We start from the raw sequence: 20,331 nt of genomic DNA, 5'->3' as shown, positions 1-20,331 counted from the left end.
TGGGCTGCAAGTTTGGCTGCACGATGCTAAAAATGGTATTTTGGCGATTGTGAGAATTTAAATCAATTCAGCATCTATAATAAAAATAACATTTTCTAACATAATATTGCTTTACAGTTATAAGAATCTGAAACATCTTTTACCTTTAAGAAAATTCAGTTAAGCTTGTATTGATTTGATACCTTTATTTAAGCATTAAAAAAGTGTGAACAGCATTTACATGCAATCAGGTTAAGCAACGCATAAACAACCACAACAACAACAACAACAACAGCAACAAGCCCTTAAGCACCTTTCTTGATTATTTTCTTAATCCAGGTTGTGAACTTTGAAATCTTAGTGTAGACATTGGGCACATTTGGATAGTCACAATTTCCATTCAAATTGAAGGAGACGATGCCCACTGCTGTCCCACCGCACACCAAAGGCCCCCCAGAATCACCCTGCAAGAATCAGAGCAGTTAAGCATTGGGAACAGTTTCAGTGTTTGAAGTTCTACACTCCTAAAAATGGTTCTACTAGGCAATGGTTATAGAACCATTAACACTCATAGAACTATTTGAATGCATTAATGGTGCTTTGCTTGCTTAAATGGTTCTTCTCTATGATGTTGAATGTGGTTCTTGAAATGGTTCTATAAAGCACCAAAAAGACGTCTGCTATTGTTAGAGGTCAAAGAACATTTTTTCATTATACATAATACAATTTTGCTAAGAATGTAATGAGAAGTAGCTCCACTGTCCTACCTGGCATGCACCACTTTTGGTCCCATAGCCACCTGCACACAGCACGTTGGGTGGGAGTTTAGTCTGGTCTGCTTTAGCCCACTCCTTCCTGCAGTGTTTTAAACTTACAGTTGACACATCGGTCACCAGCAGGTCGTTCACTGAGTTTTGTTTTTCAGTTTTTCCCCACCCTGCGACCTGGCACTTGGTGTTTGGCTTCAGTGGTTTGTCCTTGTTTGGGATCTTCACAGTCTTCACAGATTTACTCTGTTTAACTGCTCTGGAAAGCTTGAATTGTAGGAGAGAAAATATACATTCTCTTATTAGTGATGTCTTCGATACTAATTCTGCACTAATTTAATTAACTATAAATATCTGAACTGTACCTTCAGAAGCATGATGTCATTTCCAGTCTTGAGATCTTTGAATGATGGATGTTTGTGCATTTTCTTTACTTCATATCGAATCAGATTTTTTCTGGAGATGTTGTGAGCCCCGAGGACCACGCTCATGCTCCCCCTTTGCGTTTCAGAAGATGAGAGCTGTTTCAGTACTAGTAAGAAAGAAAGAACAATACTGCTTGAATTATGGTGGCCTACCCGTGATCACAGTGGGCAGCAGTGAGTACGTAGCAGGCGTGTATGAGGAATCCTCCACATTTGTGCTTCCTGTTGACCTGCACTGATGCCATGTACTGCAGGGAGTTCTTCTTGGCTTTCCTACCATGAATGATTTCCTCTCCATATGTGGCTAAAGGAAGGAATGACCAGTTAAACCAGTATCTTCTAGAAACTGTGCAAGATCTTTCATTCTTTGATCCACAACCAAGCACTTACCACCAAATGCCAGCACGCTGAAAACTGCAGCAAGCAGTACCTGGTGAAGTGCGTTCATCCTGTCAGTAAGTGAGAGTGAGACCACTCCAGGCATTTATACTCATTGCAGGACCACCTCATTGTGGCTGTGTAGCCACCTCTTCCTCACTGCAGTACTGTTAAGTGGGTAAATGACAGTTGTCAGTTATAGTAAGGTCTCACGTTCAAATACACACACACACACACACACACACACATATCGGCTCACTAGCTGCCACATGGGTGCACTTTGTAGTTCTGCAATTGCAGACTGTAGTCCGTCAGTTTTGTAAGCCCCTTTTCACCCTGTTCTTCAGTGGTCAGGACCACCACAGAGCAGGTATTATTTGGGTGGTGGGTCATTCTCAGCACTGCAGTATGTATGTGGGCATATGCTGTTGAAAGAAAGTGCCTTTGGCACGAACTTTAAAGCACACAGTTCTCTAGAACAGGAGTTCTCAACCCTTTCCACCCCAAGGCCTGTATGTTTATACACACAAAGCATATTGGCCCACAGGAACACAAAAATAAGCTTTTTTAAATGTGATTTTCTTTTCCTTTTCTTAAGTGCTGAAACTGAAATCAGGGCCTGAAAAAGATCAGACTGGTTAAGGCACAGTAACCAAATTTACAGTCAAAAAACATAATGTTAAAAAAAAGGGGGGAGGGGGGTAGAAATAGAAACATATGAGGTAGATGTGGACTGTGATATCCATTTACATTTACATTTACATCATTTAGCAGACGCTCTTATCCAGAGCGACTTACAAAAACTGCTTTGTCTATCCAGAGAAAGAATCTTTGCTAGCTACCAATAGGTTAGAGAGAAAGACAGTCCTAAACTTAGATACTGATATCCAATGGCTTTGCCACAACAGTAATAATCTGGTCTCGGGATGTTTCTTTAGTTATGAGGGTTTTGTGATTTGAAATAGCCAAGCCACACTCCTCTTTTGGATTAGTGTTGTCACAATCAACAGTAATAATAAACCTTACTTGATAGGTGCTTCTTTGTCATTGGCTCATCGATTTGAGTTTGATCACTCAGGTCGCTGATGCTCGCGATCAGTGGGCCTCATTAACCAATATGTTCCTAGGTTATGTCTTAAATGTGTTCTTGAGTAGGGTTTTAAGAAAAAGTTTGTTTGGAGCAGGGTTTGTTTGGAAGCTAACCGAGACCCCCAGTTTTTCAGCAGTTTGTTGGAGAAGGGTCTAGCTACAGTTTGTTGCAGACCTGAAAATAGATGGAATTCACACATGTAAAAACTAAGCGAACTTAAAATCAAAAATAATAAAAGCTGTAATGGTCCTCACCATAAAATGTAGGTAAAAGGAAACCTCAGAAGAAAACCTCATCTACATTTTTGTCATTTGACAAAGTTTGAAAATGCCTGTTGTCCTTTACGTTGTGTGTAAATTTCATGAAGAATGGACCAAAAGAAACAGCCCAAAACAACTTGGGAAAATGTCTGGTTCCATTGACTTACATTAAAAGTAAAGCAGGTTTTTTCCATTTCCTGTAAAGTTGCCATTTTGGAGATACAAGGTTTCTTCCGACAACAGCGAGTTGCATGCTGTAGCATAAACATTTCTCTTTACTGGAACTAATAGACCTAGCCCAAACCACTGCAGCTGGTAAGTGCTCAGTTATTTTAGGATTGTGTGTAGCTACAGCTGATTGTATCAAGATTTTGAACGATATGAGTCTTTAGTGGTCTTCAGTGGTATGGTTTTGACCAAAGGGGCAGCTGTTAGCTAGAAGTTTTCATTTTGCATATGGACCTTTCTACCATATTGGTCCAAAGTCAGAGTCAAAAAAAAACAAAACAACAAAAAAAAAACTTTTAACTGACTTGGACTTTAGACTAAAATCCTTTAGCTTTCAATGACCCTATAGCTTAATTTTGTTTATTTTATTAAAATTAATGACTGAACATTCCATTTTGTCACTATCAAAACAGTCATAACACTACCAAACCAATACCAAATGTTTAGGTAGTGACAGTCTTAGCTAATTTTGTTAACACATCTGTTACCTTTAAGAAAACACAGTTAAGCTTGTATTGATTTGATACCTTTATTTAAGCATTAAAAAAGTGTGAACAGCATTTACATGCAATCAGGTTAAGCAATGCATAAACAACAGCAACAAGCCCTTAAGTGCCTTTCGTGATTATTTTCTTAATCCAGGTTGTGAACTTTGAAATCTTAGTGTAGACATTGGGCACATTTGGATAGTCACAATTTCCATTCAAATTGAAGGAGACGATGCCCACTGCTGTCCCACCGCACACCAAAGGCCCACCAGAATCACCCTGCAAGAATCAGAGCAGTTAAGCATTGGGGACAGTTTCAGTGTTTGACGTTATACACTCCTAAAAATGGTTCTACTAGGCAATGGTTATAGAACCATTAACACTCATAGAACCATTTAAATGCATTAATGGTGCTTTGCATGCTTAAATGGTTCTTCTCTATGATGTTGAATGTGGTTCTTGAAATGGTTCTATAAAGCACCAAAAAGACGTCTGCTATTGTTAGAGGTCAAAAAACCTTTTTATTATACATTATAACAAACTTTTTTCATTATACATTATATGAATTTGCTTGGAATGTAATGAGAAGTAGCTCCACTGTCCTACCTGGCATGCACCACTTTTGGTTCCATAGCCACCTGCACACAGCACATTGGGTGGGAGTTTGATCTTCACAATAGCCCACTCCTTCTGGCAGTCATCAAAACTTACAGTTGACACATCGGTCACCAGCAGGTCGTTCACTGAGTTTTGTTTTTCAGTTTTTCCCCACCCTGCGACCTGGCACTTGGTTTTTGGCTTCAGTGGTTTGTCCTTGTTTGGGATCTTCACAATCTTCACAGATTTACTCTGTTTAACTGAGCTGGAAAGCTTGAATTGTAGGATAGAAAATATACATTCTCTTATTAGTGATGTCTTCGATACTAATTCTGCACTAATTTAATTAACTATAAATATCTGAACTGTACCTTCAGAAGCATGATGTCATTTCCCGTCTTGGGATCTTTGTATGATGGATGCTTGTGCTTACTCTTCACTTCATATCGAATCAGATTGTTTCTGGAGATGTCTTGAGCCCCGAGGACCACGCTCATGTTGTCCCTTTGTGTTTCAGAAAAGAAGCGGTCTATCAGTAAGTGTAGAAAACAAAGAATAATGCTGTTTTTTTGACAAACGTAGAGTGCCAGTGGCCTACCGGTCATCGCAATGGGCAGCAGTGAGTACGTAGCTGGCGTCTATGAGGAATCCTCCACATTTGTGCTTCCCGTTGACCTGCACTGATGCCATGTGCTGCAGGGAGTTCTTTTTGGCTTTCCTGCCATTAATGATTTCCTCTTCATAGGTGGCTAAAAGAAGGAATGACCAGTCAAACCAGTATCTTCTAGAAACTGTGTGGCGTCTTTCATTGTTTAGTTCACAACCAAGCACTTACCATCAAATGCTAACGCGCAGAAAAGTGCAGCAAGCAGCACCTGGTGAAGTGTGTTCATCTTGTCAGTAAGTCTCTGTGAGTCAAAGACCACTCCTGGTATTTATACTCATCGCAGGACCACCTCATTGTGGCTTTGTCTTGGTGTTGCCACCTCTTCCTCACTGCAGTACGGTTGTAAGTATGAAATGGTAAATGACAGTTCTTAGTTATATTATAATAAAGTCTCACACACACGTGTGTATGTTTAGTGTGTGTGTGTGTGTGTGTATGCATATATATATGTGATCATATCGATTTTTGGTTGCATTGTACTTGAATGGTAGGATCTAGAAACAAAGTTCAAGTGTTAGTTTGTAGCAGAGATGTATATGTCGCTTGCATAAAAACATGATTATTTCAACTCAAATATTTTCTAAATTATTAAACAAAAACCAAAATGTGTGAGGTTGTGCCCCACTCTCCCCTACTCAGTAATGAGTGTTGCAGCTGAGAACAGAATGTTGATTAGGCATGCGATCATATAGAAGCACACAGTTCTCTAGAATGATGTAACTGCATGCTGTAGCATAAATATTTCCCTTCACTGGAACTAACAGACATAACCCAAACCACTGCAGCTGTGCATAAGTGCACCATTATCTTAGGGTTGTGTGTAACTACACAGCCATATAAACTCAATCCATGAAGCTCCTGTTGAACAGCTTTCATGCTGACATTGCTTTCTGAGACAGTTCTGTAGGGGAGCATGAGGAACAGTCTAACGCAAGGCACAATTTAACACAGACATTTTATGCTGTTAAAGGTCAAGGAGCATGAGCTTCTGGCCACATTACCACATTTCCTGGCCATGTTCTCTCACCAAAATTCAGAGCGTTTGTCAGCGTTTTAAAGAGATCTGTGTATTTTTTTCAACACAGTTTTTTTCAGTTACTGAGCTGTTTGTGTAACTCACACGATCCAACCTTATATTATTTTAATTGCCATCTTACTGCCTAAAACATAGCACTGTTTTGAAGCATGTGATGAGCTGCTTAGGTTCACAGCAAGTGCTAGTTAGGCTTAAGTACAGACTCCATACTGTGGGATTAGTTGTTACATAATGTTACCACTAAGCCACCTTTAGTAAACATAGACAAATAGCGTAAATTTTGTCTTTTTGGTCCTTTGACACAGATTTTAAGATGAAAAAGAGAAAACATCTGAAAACAGGGATTCTTCTACTTTATTAGTATCTTTTTGGTTTTAAATAAGTATATTAATGAAATTGATGTTAACAGTTGGTAAAGCTGTAGTTATTCAGAAACAACATTCCATATTTTACTTATGTGGGATGTTTTTATTTGCTGTCCTTCACCAGACAAAACTGTATATTTGTCATTGTTTGATCATGTCATGTCAGTTTTCATATGTAGTTTGACGTGTGTGTATCTATCAGTTGAGCTGTCTGTCTGTCTTATAGATAGATAATATATAATGCAGTACTGTTTGAAATATATTTGTTTCTTACATCATAGAATTATATTGAATTAACTTTGTTTGCACTAATTCATCAGACTTTTCTATCAAGTGTTAAACTGACCCTCTGTTACAATCAACCCCACCCATGGGGTAAATTTTAACATTGCATTTCCCATCATTTTTGGTTGCATTGTACATGAACGGTAGGATCTAGAAACAAAGTTCAAGTGTTAGTTTGTAGCAGAGATGTATATGTCGCTTGTATAAAAACATGATTATTTCAACTCAAATATTTTTTAAATTATTAAACAAAAACCAAAATGTGTGAGGTTGTGCCCCACTCTCCCCTACTCAGTAGTGAGTGTTGCAGCTGAGAACAGAATGTTGATTAGGCATGCATGATCGGTATTGGAATCATTATCATCAGTATAGGCAGATAATTTGTTAAAATAAAATGATTAGCTTTGGACAAATTGAAAAGTGAAAATTGTGGACGTTGCCATTCCCCCATGATTCCCTAATTTTCATGTGCTACTTGCTTTAGTACTAAGCGGTGAGCTTGTTTCCATTTCCACTTTACAACCAGCTGTTGTGCTTGGACTTGTCCATGTCCCAAAACCAGCACTTATAGTTGTCCGGGGCAGCTTTAGCAGACCAGAAAGTGACAAAAGTCAGACAAAGTCAGTAAGTTCTTCAATAGAACAGATTCTGCTGCCAGCGGTCGTCTATGGAGATTGCATGGTTGTATCCTTGATTTAATGCAACAGTTAACAGGGAGTGTTACTGAAATATTAAAACCCACTAATTATTATTAGGGGCTGTCCATATAACATTCATCCCATACAGTTCTAAAGTTCTGAGAGTCAATCATCTTCCTCCTAAAGTTGACTTCCATGGCAACAACTTGCAAAGCTAACAGAGTTGTCAGTAATGTTGTGTGCGTCACTGTTGAAACGTCTCCCTGTTGGTAATTAGAGATCCTCAGTTCTGATGGTGTGAAGGTGCTCAGTAAAATGATCAGAAAGTCTTCTCTCGATTTCCCAAATGTACAATTTATTGCCTCTCTTTTAGGAGATATAAGAAACCAGTGGATCTCAAACTGGTTCTCAAGGCCCCTCGGAAAGTCTATGTTATTGCTCTATCCTTCAGTCTTGACAAGGATGTTTGTCTGTGAGGAACAGGAGGAGGGTGTAAAAATTGTGGTGAGAGTGGAAAAATACTCTTGTGAAACAGGATGTCCTTTATCAACTGCGCAAACAATGTCCCTTTTAACTGAACATCACCTGATTCACCTCCTACAGCAACACCTCCTCCAGTAATACATAATGGAGTGGCGTAAATAGTTGGCTGTATTAAACAACCTAAAGTACTTTAATGGCCAGTTGGGTACAGTCCGCACATTTTGGTACTACTGTTGTACGAGTGCTTTTCTATTGAACCCTAAAAGAATGACTTGGTAAATTTCAGCTTACTTAATTCACTTAAATTACCTCAGAAATCCTCTTGAGCATTTATAAAATCCGACATTGTAATGTTGGATTTATTATTTATTTTTAGAGCAACCTTTCTCTAAATATGGGGAACAAGTTAAGTGACATTTTTTGGGAAATAATGAAAATATTCACATATTTTCTTGCTTTTTTAAAGGTGTGTTTAACAGCTATGAAGAAGGGATAAAGTTTTGCGTGCACGTTCACATGCTCTCTGGTGAGAGTCAAAGCATGTTCCATTTCTCAAACATGCAAAGCGCAGTGCACAAGACCACACCAAACGCAACCTTGACTAAACACTAAATATCCAAAAATAGTTGATTCTCTGATTCCAGGCATCTGAGAATCAGGCATCTGTCTGGAAATTGTGTCCTTCCACAACACACATCAATAGATGGCCTGGCTAAGATTGAATGCGTATAATCAGTATATCCCACAGTTCAGTGCACTGGTGATGTTCTAAAGCCCAGTTCCGAATGGCACACTAAGCCCTGCGGTCCTCCTCAAACTCCACGCTTTGGTGTTGTCAACAATATGCAGACATATAGGGCAAGAAACCTCACCAGTGCTTGGTGTATTTGGGGAAGACGACATGCAGGCTCTGCTTATCTACACTGGCTCAGTTCAAATCACAAACATAATGCATCATAATAAAAATGCTTTGCATCCACATCTGAATATCTTCTCTGCCATGTTGGTCAGAAAGCTGTAAACAAACCATCCACTATGATTGGTCCTTACTTCTATCTCAAGGAATTTTAGGTATTAGGCTGAAAGCATGCATAGTGAGCACCCCAGTTCAGATCAGTTGACTTTGGGAAAGAGCTTTGACATTGTGAGACTGCTTGTCTCTCAAACATATAGCACATATCTGCACACTTATCATCTTATCAAGTGCTTGCACTCAAGCAAAAACATTAACCGCAAGCGTGGACTTCGGGACAGGCCGATCAGCCTGGATGTTCCTGGATCGTTCTGGATTTTGGTTGTCTGTCCTGGAAAATATAACCCCATTCCTGGACACAAAACATCCTGGAATCCAAGCACTTATGAATTTTAAACTGCTTCTTTTTATCCACTCAAACCATTTGTATACAAAAAATGGGTTTGATTGGTTCAGGTTACCTTCAACGCAGGTACACTTTGGTGATTGGTTTAGGCACAAGACAGTAGTGCAATGAGATAACTGAGTAGATTAGGTTCTGTAGCTAAACTGCTATCGATTTACCATAGACTGCGTTGTGGGCACAGCTACACGTGCACTGAATTTGGTAAAAAATCAAGCTACTGATTAAGCGTCCAGGAATTTTACAGGGCAGGAGTAGCAACCCTATGTGTGGATTATCTGTCTACTAAACTGTTTAAACACTCTTGCAGAGGAAATTTCCATAGCGTCTACACCGACGCATTGACACTCTTGTGTGTGACTAATAGTGAGTACAATATGAAAACAAAGTCTAATAGTTTCCAGAAAGCCTTGGTGTGGGATTTCTTTGTTTTCATTATGGTCACTCAATTTTTCCGACCTTCCCATTTACTAGTCATAACTGTGCAGATGCAGACATGGTTGCATACAACCGTTTCAGCAGTTAGTGTATAAACATACACCGATCAGGCATAACATTCTGACCACTTCCTTGTTTCTACGCTCATTGGCCATTTTATCAGCTCCACTTACTATATAGGTGCACTTTGTAGTTCTACAATTACAGACTGTAATTTCTCTGCATACTTTGTTAGCTCCCTTTTACCCTGTTCTTCAATGGTCAGGACCCCCATGGACCCTCACAGAGCAGGTACTATTTGGGTGGTGGATCATTCTCAGCACTGCAGTAACACTGACATGGTGGTGGTGTGTTAGTGTGTGTTGCACTGGTCTGAGTGGATCAGACACAGAAGTGCTGCTGGAGTTTTTAAACACTTACTGTCCACTCTATTAGACACTCCTACCTTGTCAGTCCACCTTGCAGATGTAAAGTCAGAGACGATAGCTCATCTGCTGCTGCACAGTTTGTGTTGGTCATCCTCTAGTCCTTCATCAGTGGTCACAGGACGCTGCCCACAGGACGCTGTTGGCTGGATATTTTTGGTTGTTGGATTATTCTCTGTCCAGCAATGACACTGAGGTATTTAAAATCTCCAGCAGCACTGCTGTGTCTGATGAATTCCTGCCCTGATGCCTCTCATCTATGTGTATCTAAATTCAGATGCACAAAAACACGTTTGACATTTGTTGCCTATATGCATATATACATTCATAGACAGTCAAAAAGAAGTGCTCACATGCATGTTTGTCATACACTCATGCTTAGCAACTGTTTGATGTGTTCATCCTGTGTGTTGTGTTACCTTAAAGGAGGAAAACCACAACAAACAACGGATATCCCAACAAGACGCCACGCGGTTCAAAAGAAATTCACACACGATTTTAAAATCCATTGAGACTGAGAAACCTAACCTTTGTGGAACCTCTATAGTCAATAGTGAATAATGCATGCAAAAGAGTTTCTTAGAATGTTTAAGATCCTGGTTAAACACCTTGCTGTAACATTATAATTTTAGTCCCAAGACTAAGACATGCATTATCTCTACAATTATCTTTACAGCTAAAAAATGAGTTCATGCTTCATAACTGTGAGACTAGACTACTGTTACATGTTTCTTGCTGTCTCTAAACTGGCTCAGAATGCAGCAGCCCTTGTGCAAAAGAAAGTTGCTCTGGTCTTGTTCAGTTTGCACTGGCTTCCTGTCAAGTTCTTTGTTGACTACAAGGTCTTGCTTATGACATTTAAAGCTTCAGCTTGTAGCCCATCCGGAACACTTAGCTCAGCTGAGGCAGGCTTACTGCAAGATCACTTACAGCACAGTTGGTGGAAACTCATTTTTTCACGTAGTATCTAAACTCTGGAATAGCATTCCAGATAATATTAGGACTGAAAGTTTGATTAGAGTTTTTAAATCCTGAATAAAACATATTTGGCTAGCATTTTTGTGTTTTGTGCCTCATTTTCTCCTGTTTGTAATTTTGATGTGATTGTTTTATTCTATATAGCAACAAAAAGGGTTCTTCTGCTGTTACAATGTCAAGCTTGTAACAAAAGAAGAACCTTTTTTGTTGCTATATAGAACCAAATACAGTATATATACACCATCAATCTGAAGAACAATTTCACCATGCAAAGGAGCATTTGAGCATGCAAATTGTTCTTTGAGTGTTCATGGTTCTATATGGAACCATTGTCTTTCCTAAGAACCATCTTTTTAAGAATGCAGGACTCTGCTGCACTTACATTTGAGATTAAAAGGTGTCTAAAGACAAATATGAATACATAGTACACATACCATTCTTTGTATTGTTTTGTTAAAGTTGGCTGAAAGACCTTGTATAAAAGTCCTCCAAAGCATCCAAGATAGTTTTGGTATTAGCTTTAGCTTTAGCTCATCTAAAGGTGTAGCATCTGCCACTTCAGCCTCCTCCTTATTAGATATGAAAATGCAACAGTGAAGAACCTTGCAACAATAACTTTGGGAAGCAGGACTTTCTCAAATTTTTTTGCAAAAGGTCAGTTGACTGTAAAATAAGGCAGCCTGCTTGGTGCCACTACAGAGTAGATGTGCCAAGGAAAGTGGCCATCACAACTGGCACCAACCAAAATGTATTTAAATGAACAATTTCTTTACATCATTTCAGTGTAACTTTATTGCACTGACAATGAAAGCATTATTACAAACATGTCAGTGTCTTAATGAGCTTAATTTCAGTTTTTCTGAACCTGGTCCTGGAGGCCCCTTTGCTCTGCACATTTTAGTGCTTTCCTTGCTTTACCACACCCACTTTAATTCAGTAATGGGCTGTTAATGCCCCGATTAGTTGGATGAGGTGTGTTGGGAGCTGGGAAAATATCACAATGTACAGGGCAGTGGGCCTGCAGAACCAGGGTTAGGTTATTAATTTATTAATTTAACTCTTAATCCTTAATTATTGTTCCTAATTATTGTTAAGACTGTAAAGAAAGCCGTATAATTCTTCACGCTGACTCATAGGATTGAGTTTTCTCTGAGATGCGCTCTTATGTAGTGCTGAGTAAAATGTTCTCACCACACTCTTTTTCTGCCGGCAGTGACACAGACTGACGGTAAAGGCCCCTCGTTTGTGGTATCGTACTCAAACGCTAGACCACCGACCTACAAAGAGAAAAAATGCGACCCTGCAGCGCAAAGAAAACCACATGTTTCCACTGAGATGTTTCTGATGCAAAAATAAGATCAGGGCTTGGTCTTCTTTGTGGTGTCACATTTGATACATTTGACACATTTGAGGATTGTTTTTTACAGACTCACACAGACACACGCACTGTGACAAAACAAGACTCAGAGAAATGCAAGTACATGCAATGCAATATGTTCAGAGTCGCCCTGTAACATCACGAGTGCGTTGTGTCTGTGGTACATTTCTCTCATAGCTTATGCAATGTACTGTGGACTCTAGGTGTCCAGTAATTACAGTGTAAGTGTATAGAAGTACTTGAATATTATGCATTGCACACTGTTTTATACCTTACATAATTCTCCATGACCTCCTGCACACACCATCCTTGTCACTGAGTACTCATTTTACCACTTTTCATGAGATTTAGTTTAGTTTATGATGCTGACATTTAGTGTCATTAGAACTTTACTGGATTTTTCTTTGTTTTTTTTGTGTTTCCCAGTCTGCAACACTGCAGACTGATTTGGCCATGACATCTGATATGTTGTCTTTGTGCTAATTTCAATTAAATATAGGGTTTAAATGATCTGCACATCATTGCATTGTTTATATTTACATTCTGCACAGCGTCCCAACTGTTTTGGAAATGGGATTGTACCTTCATTAGTAGTAATAGTGAAACAGAGTTGGGAGAGCAGGAGACATGGTGGCTCCTTCCAACACAGGTGGAAGAAGAAACACTCATATAGGTAATTATTCTGTACTGAATAAGTCAACATTGACAATAGCAAAAGATGATAACAATCAGTAGTTGGTAGCAGAGGATGAGAACATTGCATGACTGGATGGATGGTAGGATTTGTGTGTGTGTGTGTATATATACTGTATAAATAAATAAATAAATAAACAAACATATATATTTATACAGTATATATATGCACACACTATATAGCCAAAAGTATGTGGTTACCTCTTTTAATTAAAATTCAGGTTGCCAAAAGGTGTATAAATCAAACACATGGACATGCAAACTCCATAGACATACACTGGCAGCAAAATGGGTTATACTGAAGAGCTTGGTGACTTTAAATGTGCCACTATTAGAGGATGTCACCTTTGCCACAAGTCAATTCGTGTAATTTCTGCCCTGCGAGGGCTACCCTGGTCAACTGTAAGTGCTATCATTGTGAAGAGAAAGCAACAACAGGTTAGCCACAAAGCGGTAGACCACACAAACTCAAAAAGTGAGGCCGCCAACTGCTGAACCGCATAGCTCCTGAAAATCACTTAGCATCTCCAGCACAAGAACTGTCTGTCAGGAGCTTCATGAAATGGGCTTCCATAGCTGAGGTTTCGATAGTTGGATGGAGTGGTGTAAAGCACGCTGCCCCTGGACTCTAGAGCAGTGAATCATGCTTCACTGTCTGTCAATCTGATGGATCAATCATGGTTTGGCAAGTGCCAAGAAAATGCTACCTTTTTGATTGCAAGCAGGAGGGATAATGGTCTGGGCTGTTTTTCAGGGTTTGGGCTCAGGCCATTTAGCTCCAGTGAAGGGTGATGTTAATGCTACAGCATACAAGGATATTTTAGACAATTACATGCTTCCAGCTTTGTGACAGCAGTTTGGGGAAGGCTCTCTCGAGCATGACTGCACCACTGAGCACAAAGTGAGGTCCGTAAAGACATGTTTGATGACTTTGTTGTGGAGAAACTGCAGTGGCCTGCACAGAGCCCTGACCTCAACCTCATCAAACAACTTTGAGATGAATTGGAACGTAGATCGCAAGCCAGACATCAGTGCCTGACCTCACAAATGCTTATTTGACTGAATTTACAAAAATTCTCACCAAAATCTTGTGGAAAGTCTTCACAAAATAGTGGAGGCTGTTATAAACAAAAAGGAGGGCCACCTCTATATTAATTTCTATGGTTTTGGAATGGGATATCCAACTTGCATGGGTGTGACGGTCAAGTGTCCACATACTTTTGCCAATATATATATATATATATATATATATATATATATATATACACACACACACACACACACACTGTATGGCCACAAGTATGTGATGATGAAATGAACAGTAATATGTATTGAAAGAATATTGATATTCATGGGATCAATATTTGTATATTTGTATACAATGAAAAGAGACATTTCTAAAAACATTGCAGAGGTTTTCACATGTTATTGTTACTACTAGGTTGGGAATGGTGCACCACCCAAAAAGAGTAATTGTGTCATTATGTGGGGGCCCTTTTCTTTCTTCAGAAATCCCAGGCCACATCATTCTGAATGTAAAGGTGACCCTGACCTGTTAAACTGAAGCATGACTAAGCAAAGAGCTTACTGATTCCTGCCGTCACGACGAAGTGTTCAGACATGAGAAAGCGGCCGCAGAGGTGCTTCTTTTTTCTTTGAACAGAAACCATGTGGGGCCTGGAGTGTGGTTAAACCTCTGTGTCATCCACTAAGCCCATGTCCACAGAAGCTGTTTCGAGGATAAAGAGGTGAAAGAAAGGCTGCGCTTCATTCTTCTCTTTGTAGAGGTGAAGCAGTTTTACTTGAGTGCTTTGAATAGAATAATATTGTTCATCCAACACATTTCTAATGTTAACGTCATCGGCAGCAGCCGGTGATGTTCTGTCACAGCGAAAGCGAAAACAGAGATGGAGTGAAGACTGGAGTGAGTTAAAGTGGGTGTCGTAAAGCAGGGAAAGCACTAAGGCAGAGTAAGCGGCCTCCGGGGCCAGGATTGAGAAAGACTGAAATTTAGCCTATTAGATGGAGTGAACAAGTCAACTGTACCTATTCATGTCCAAAAATGAATGTGATTGGGAAAATTCCTCGCAACTTGTGCTGATTGGTTGAACTCCTTAAATGGCCAGGGCCCACTGGCAGGCCCAAAGTTTTATTACACACTTCTATAACTTAAGAATAGCTCACTGAAGCTTGCATTGAAGTCCCTGTAGTTACTGGATAATAAGCCTTAGTATATAACAAGCCTGGGACTTTAAGGGGTTAATTGTGGTGAAATATAATATAAAGTAAAACTATATTATATGTAGTCTAAAGCCCAATCCCATTTCTTCTTTTTACCCCTACCCCTTGTTTTCAAGTGTCACCCTAACCCTTCGGAGAGTTACAAAGGGTAGTGGATGAAATCTTGCCCTACGAAATGGGACCCTCAAAAAAACAACAACAAAAAAAAAAAACACTGCTTCATTAACAGGCTACTAGCGCTGCTCTATAGACAACCTGGCCCATCTGCAGTGATAGCAGAGGAGGGTAAAGTTCAGCAACCTCACTGCTGGGCTTTAGCTACATTTAGGGCATCATATGATTCACCAGCTTCTTGTTTAAATTTTCCCGTTCCACCTTAAATGATGCAGCAGTTACCTTTTGGCGCTTCAGGCATCAGAACTGCTGGAAGAATGGGAAAAATAGCCAGCTAGCTACCAAGACATTAACATACTTTAGATTAAACTAAGCTAATACAATGGTTATCGTAATTTTTAACAGAGCAAATTCTCACATTTGTGGGTTTCTTTGGTTGCTTGTTCAGCCATCTTGCTGGTTTTTCTGTTTTTTCTCATAACACTCTGTTTGGAGTGTCTCTGAAAAACCTCCACTTGGAAGGGTGTTATGACCCTATGGGTCATAGTTTTTGTAGTGTGTTTTTTGTATTTATTGCAGAGCTGAGGGAAGATGCACTGAGCCACCACCAGGGGGAGCCGCCAATAAAAGAGAGACGCCCAGGCGGAAGTGGGGGGTGCTTTTGCTTCTGGCGTGGCTTCTGTTGCGTTCCCGGTTCCCTGCAGTCACTTGAGCGACACTACTGTAGAGCTGTGTTGGTGTGAGAGCTTCGCTACCGGTGTAAGGTTTATTGGTGTTTTGCTGTTTGTCATTGAGATTTTTGTAAAAGCTGACTCATGCCGTTACTCTTTCACTGAAATATACTGTAAACACTCAGCTACCGTGGCTGCCCAGACAATAGCTCTTGTACATAAACTCTCATTGGGGAAGAGGGGGTTATTTTTTTTGTTGTGTTTTTCTCTTGGTTTGCTTTAGTTAGGAAGTTAGGTTAGAAATTGTATTTGATTTTCTTTTGTTTGTTAGGTAAGTTATATTTTTCTAAACTTAAGTTAGCTGTGTTTTTGTTTGTTATTTTACTCTTCCCTCCCCTACCATTTCATAAATGTCTAAAGCCTTGAACTCTTGAAAATAAAGCCAAATTGTTATTGTTGCAAACATTGGTTGTCTGTGTAACTTGGGGAACCGGGAGGGCATGGAGGTCTCTTTATTTTTATGTTGCGGCCCGACCTAGACCGGGTCGTAACATAAATTGGGGGCTCGTCCTGCTCGTCCTTTCGTTTTGGCTGCTCCTGTTGTGGCTCCTGTTGGCGGTTTTCTTTTGTGTGTGGGGGTATGTTGTGGTGATGGCTTTTGAACTTGAAAAGTTTGTTTTGGCTCCTTCTGTGCGCGCTTTTGACCTGTGCCGTAAGGATGACTTACTGCAATTGGCTGGATTTTATAATGTTACTGTACCACGTTCGGCCCGTAAAGGTGTGATAAGGGAAGCGGTGTATCAGAAGCTGGTTGATGAGGGGGTTCTGCCTGCGTTACCGGAGTCAGTTGAACCAGGTGTTGCCTCTGGAGAGGAGGATGTGTTGGTGGAAGTGAGAACGACTTCTCCAACATCTCCATCTGCTTCTGGCATAGATCCTGGCGGTATGGCTCGTACTGCTTTACGGTCTACTTCTACTGCTTTTACTCCCGCTCGCGACGTTGATCCTAACTCAGATCCTGTCGAGAAGCTTTGGCTGACTATACGTCTGGAGGAGTTGAAGTTAGCTGTTAAGCGTCAAGAGCATGAGACGGAATTGCTCTGTTTGCGCGCTGCCGAACGGCGGGTTGCTGCACCCCCGTTGCCTTCTACCACGCCTGCTTCTGCCCCTAGTATTGCTCCCGGTGTGGAGGACACCTCTGTTCCCGCCCCCGCTGTCACCCCTGGGTTCGACGCGAGTAAGTACATCAGTCTTGTTCCTCCATTTAGAGAAACTGAAGTTGACTCGTACTTCGCAGCCTTTGAACGCATAGCAACGGCTCTTCAGTGGCCGAAAGAGGTCTGGGCTTTACTTTTACAGTGTAAGCTGGTAGGTAAAGCCCAGGAGGTTTGCGCTGCTTTATCAATTGACCACAGTTTAGACTATGCTAAGATTAAAGCCACGGTGTTGCGCGCATATGAACTTGTGCTTGAAGCATACCGACAAAAATTTAGAAACCACGTGAATACCGCCAATCAGACCTTTGTGGAGTTTGCCCGAGAAAAAAAACGTTCTGTTTGATAAATGGTGTGTCACCAGTAAAGTGGATAGTTTTGCACAGTTGAAGGAACTGATTCTTTTAGAAGAGTTTAAAAGTGGTTTGCCTGAACGTCTGGTGGTGTATTTAAATGAGCAAAAGGTGTTATCTCTTTCACAAGCAGCAGTACTTGCTGATGAATTTGTGCTGACACACAAGCATGTTTTTTCTTCGTCCCCTCGCCAAAATTCTAGCCCACCGAGGCGACTTCGATCTAGAAATTATCAGCATTCTAGCAAAAATTCCAATTCGGCTCGTACTGTGTCTAGTAGCCCGCGGGCTTGTTTTTACTGTCGGGAAACGGATCATTTAATTGCTACATGCCCCGCGTTAGAAGCAAAGCCTCCCCACTCTCAGTCGAAGTCCTCTGTAAAAGCGCCTAAAACTGTTGGTTTTATTGGTGCTTCAAAGTCAAATGTCCTGTCGACCGACGAGAGTGCACCAGATTCAGTTTATGAACCTTTTATACTAGATGGTTTGGTCTCGCTTACGGGTGAGGAAAAAGATCAGATTCCAGTTAAAATACTAAGGGATACGGGTGTAAATGACCCTAAAAAGAGGCATTTTCTTTGTGTTTATTTCTCAACTTTGCTTTGAGTGTACACGTAAGAATACGCTGGCTTTTAATTTGGCGAGTGCTGTTGTGTACTGGCTCATGTTACTGCGCATGTGCAAGAAATGGAGGGAAAACGCAGTTCATGAAGATAAACACGCTGAAAGGTTCTCACTGAAAACTGCAAATTTAGCACCTAGCTGAAGGTGAACAAGGTAATTTGCTAAACTAAAATGTATTTTTTATTTTGATGATTCTACTTTTTTAAAGAGCTTGTAGAGTACTCGTAAGGTGTTTCTCTGATAATGTATACTGTGCTTATGTGACCCATACAATGTAAGCCGCTCCCGCGAATTTTCAGTCTCATTGTTCTATACTCTTAAATTTTAAATATTCAAGGGTCAAGCTTGTGTTGTCAATGGTTTCAAGAAGTAAGATATGTTTGTCAAAATATCAACTTTAGATTGAGCGAACTAATGGTTTCAACCATCCTTTGTGTTGTTTTAATTCAGCTCTTACGGTGAATTCATGAAACGTAAGGAAATAAACCTTCATGAATCATCAGTTCTTGAGTTGACCGTCATTCGGCTGGGGTTGCTACAGTAAGAGCTTGACTCTCATCAATCCTGACGACTGCTGCACGTAAGGCTGATGTTAACGACGAAAGGTTTCCACGGCGGCACTTCATCTCGCGTTGCTGACTTCCAGTCATCCCACGGCTCAACGCAAGGTCTTCAACGGTAGCTTTGCGCCCCATACAGGCAGCAGTGAAATGGATCTGGTGCGATGGTCTAAATATGTCATGGTTATGAACAGTTGCAATAAGCAAATCAGTGAGTATTATCTGCAAGGTGAGAACTGATCAGTAAAGGCTGCTGCAGAAGAAATATTTTCTCAATTCTCAAGTGACTGTTTTTAAGTCTGCTTTCACGGCTCAAGAAAACAGAAACTGTAAACATGTGTTTTGCTTAACGGACATGCATTAGGAATCAAAACACGATTCATGAATGGGCATTTCAAGGACATTGCATAATTTTCTAATCCAGTATAGTGTAAGCATCTGTATTGCTATGTAGCAGTGCTAATTTCCTTAGAGTTTTAGGGCTGCTTTGGTGTGTTACCGTTACTGATTGGTAGATGCACTGTCATGTTTTTTGTTTTACTAACTTTTATTGCAAACAAAGGGTAAAATGACAGAACCAGTTACTTTCTCTTTAAATTCTGAACAGTCTGAAACGCAAATCAACAGTCTCCAGCAGGACATTCAGAAACTTGAGCATATGTTTCAAAATGAATCTAAAACTTCAGAGAAACAACGACTAGAAGAATTGATTAAAGCCAAGCAGCAAATGTTGAGTAATTTACAAGGTCAGTTTCAAGAGTTTCAAAAAGAATTCAGCATACCTCGTCGCTCTGAACGAACACCGAATCCCACAGAGAAAATGCTCACCTTTCAAAAAGAGGAGGCTGAGAAAAAGGAAAGGAAGCTTGCTTCCATGTACAACCAGTGGAAATTCCAGGCCCGTAATGCACGCCAGCAGCTTAAAAATGACATTTCAGAGAGTCAGTTAGCCATTCTTGTTGACACTTTAGAAAAGGCAAGGAATGATGTTGTGGACATTTATGATGAAATCAAGCATCACATGGCACCTTCACCTGAAATACGACGGCAAGTGGATGCATGTGGCTCAGTAACAGCAGACATTATCAAAATTGCTTATGAAAGGATAGCAGGCGTTGATGGAGAGTTCAATGCTGAAAGGGAAAGAAGTCGACTCCGCACGCTGCTTGATTGTGACCACGCTCATTCCATTTATGGATCTACCGTCTCACGAGTGAGTTGTGAGTCCAGCACCCATTCAAGTCATCACTCCATGACTTCATGCTTGGCAGCCAAATGTGCAGATGCTGCAGCAGATGTGGCAGCTAAGGAAGCTATATATGAAGTGTTACTGGAAGAAAATAAACAAAAAGAAAAGATCCAGCATTTAGAAGAACAACATAAACGAGCCCTTGAAGCTCAAAAGCGTGAACTAGAACAGCTACAAGCAGAGAAGGATTTAAAGGCAGCACAAGCTAGGCTAGGGATCTACAGTCAAGAAGTGGTATGCAAAACTAGTGACCTGTCCATCACTTGTGACCTCAAAGGAGAACAGTGCATGATTCAACCCTCCTTACAACAGTCTTCCAATGTCGTAGCTA

At 40.4% G+C, this 20,331-nt stretch overlaps 2 protein-coding genes across 2 annotated transcripts in view; both read right to left on the bottom strand.

The window, feature by feature from the left end:
• Positions 1-284: 284 nt before the first annotated feature.
• Positions 285-1,862, bottom strand: LOC118819086 (granzyme B-like). Its single transcript, XM_036586720.1, has 5 exons — positions 1,562-1,862; positions 1,325-1,475; positions 1,112-1,244; positions 747-1,013; positions 285-443 (listed from the first exon to the last, which is right to left on the bottom strand). Exons 1-5 carry the CDS (start codon positions 1,653-1,655, stop codon positions 285-287), a joined length of 804 nt encoding a protein of 267 aa, XP_036442613.1. The 5' UTR covers positions 1,656-1,862.
• A 1,659-nt stretch (positions 1,863-3,521) lies between these two features.
• The window catches only part of LOC118819287 (transmembrane protease serine 9-like), a 34,533-nt gene continuing 17,723 nt past the window's right edge, over positions 3,522-20,331 (bottom strand). The window contains exons 6-11 of the mRNA XM_036587007.1: positions 16,864-17,066; positions 5,048-5,120; positions 4,811-4,961; positions 4,584-4,716; positions 4,222-4,485; positions 3,522-3,894 (exon numbers count right to left, since the gene is read on the bottom strand). Coding sequence (XP_036442900.1) covers positions 3,736-3,894; positions 4,222-4,485; positions 4,584-4,716; positions 4,811-4,961; positions 5,048-5,120; positions 16,864-17,066 — 983 coding nt within the window. The 3' untranslated portion in view covers positions 3,522-3,735. The remainder of the gene's footprint in view (positions 3,895-4,221; positions 4,486-4,583; positions 4,717-4,810; positions 4,962-5,047; positions 5,121-16,863; positions 17,067-20,331) is intronic.

Source organism: Colossoma macropomum, unplaced genomic scaffold, assembly GCF_904425465.1.
Source record: "Colossoma macropomum unplaced genomic scaffold, Colossoma_macropomum, whole genome shotgun sequence".
NCBI classification, from domain to species: domain Eukaryota; kingdom Metazoa; phylum Chordata; class Actinopteri; order Characiformes; family Serrasalmidae; genus Colossoma; species Colossoma macropomum.
Note: the sequence above shows the minus strand (reverse complement) of the source record. Positions and strands in the feature narration are given on the sequence as shown.

Excerpts from the sequence above, each read along its gene's own strand:
- LOC118819086 (XM_036586720.1), bottom strand. The coding sequence starts at position 1,655 with ATGCCTGGAGTGGTCTCACTCTCACTTACTGACAGGATGAACGCACTT. Across the intron at positions 1,245-1,324 it reads GCTGCCCACTGTGATCACGG|GGGGAGCATGAGCGTGGTCC; the intron begins GTAGGCCACCAT and ends TGAAACGCAAAG. Across the intron at positions 444-746 it reads CCAAAAGTGGTGCATGCCAG|GGTGATTCTGGGGGGCCTTT; the intron begins GTAGGACAGTGG and ends TGATTCTTGCAG.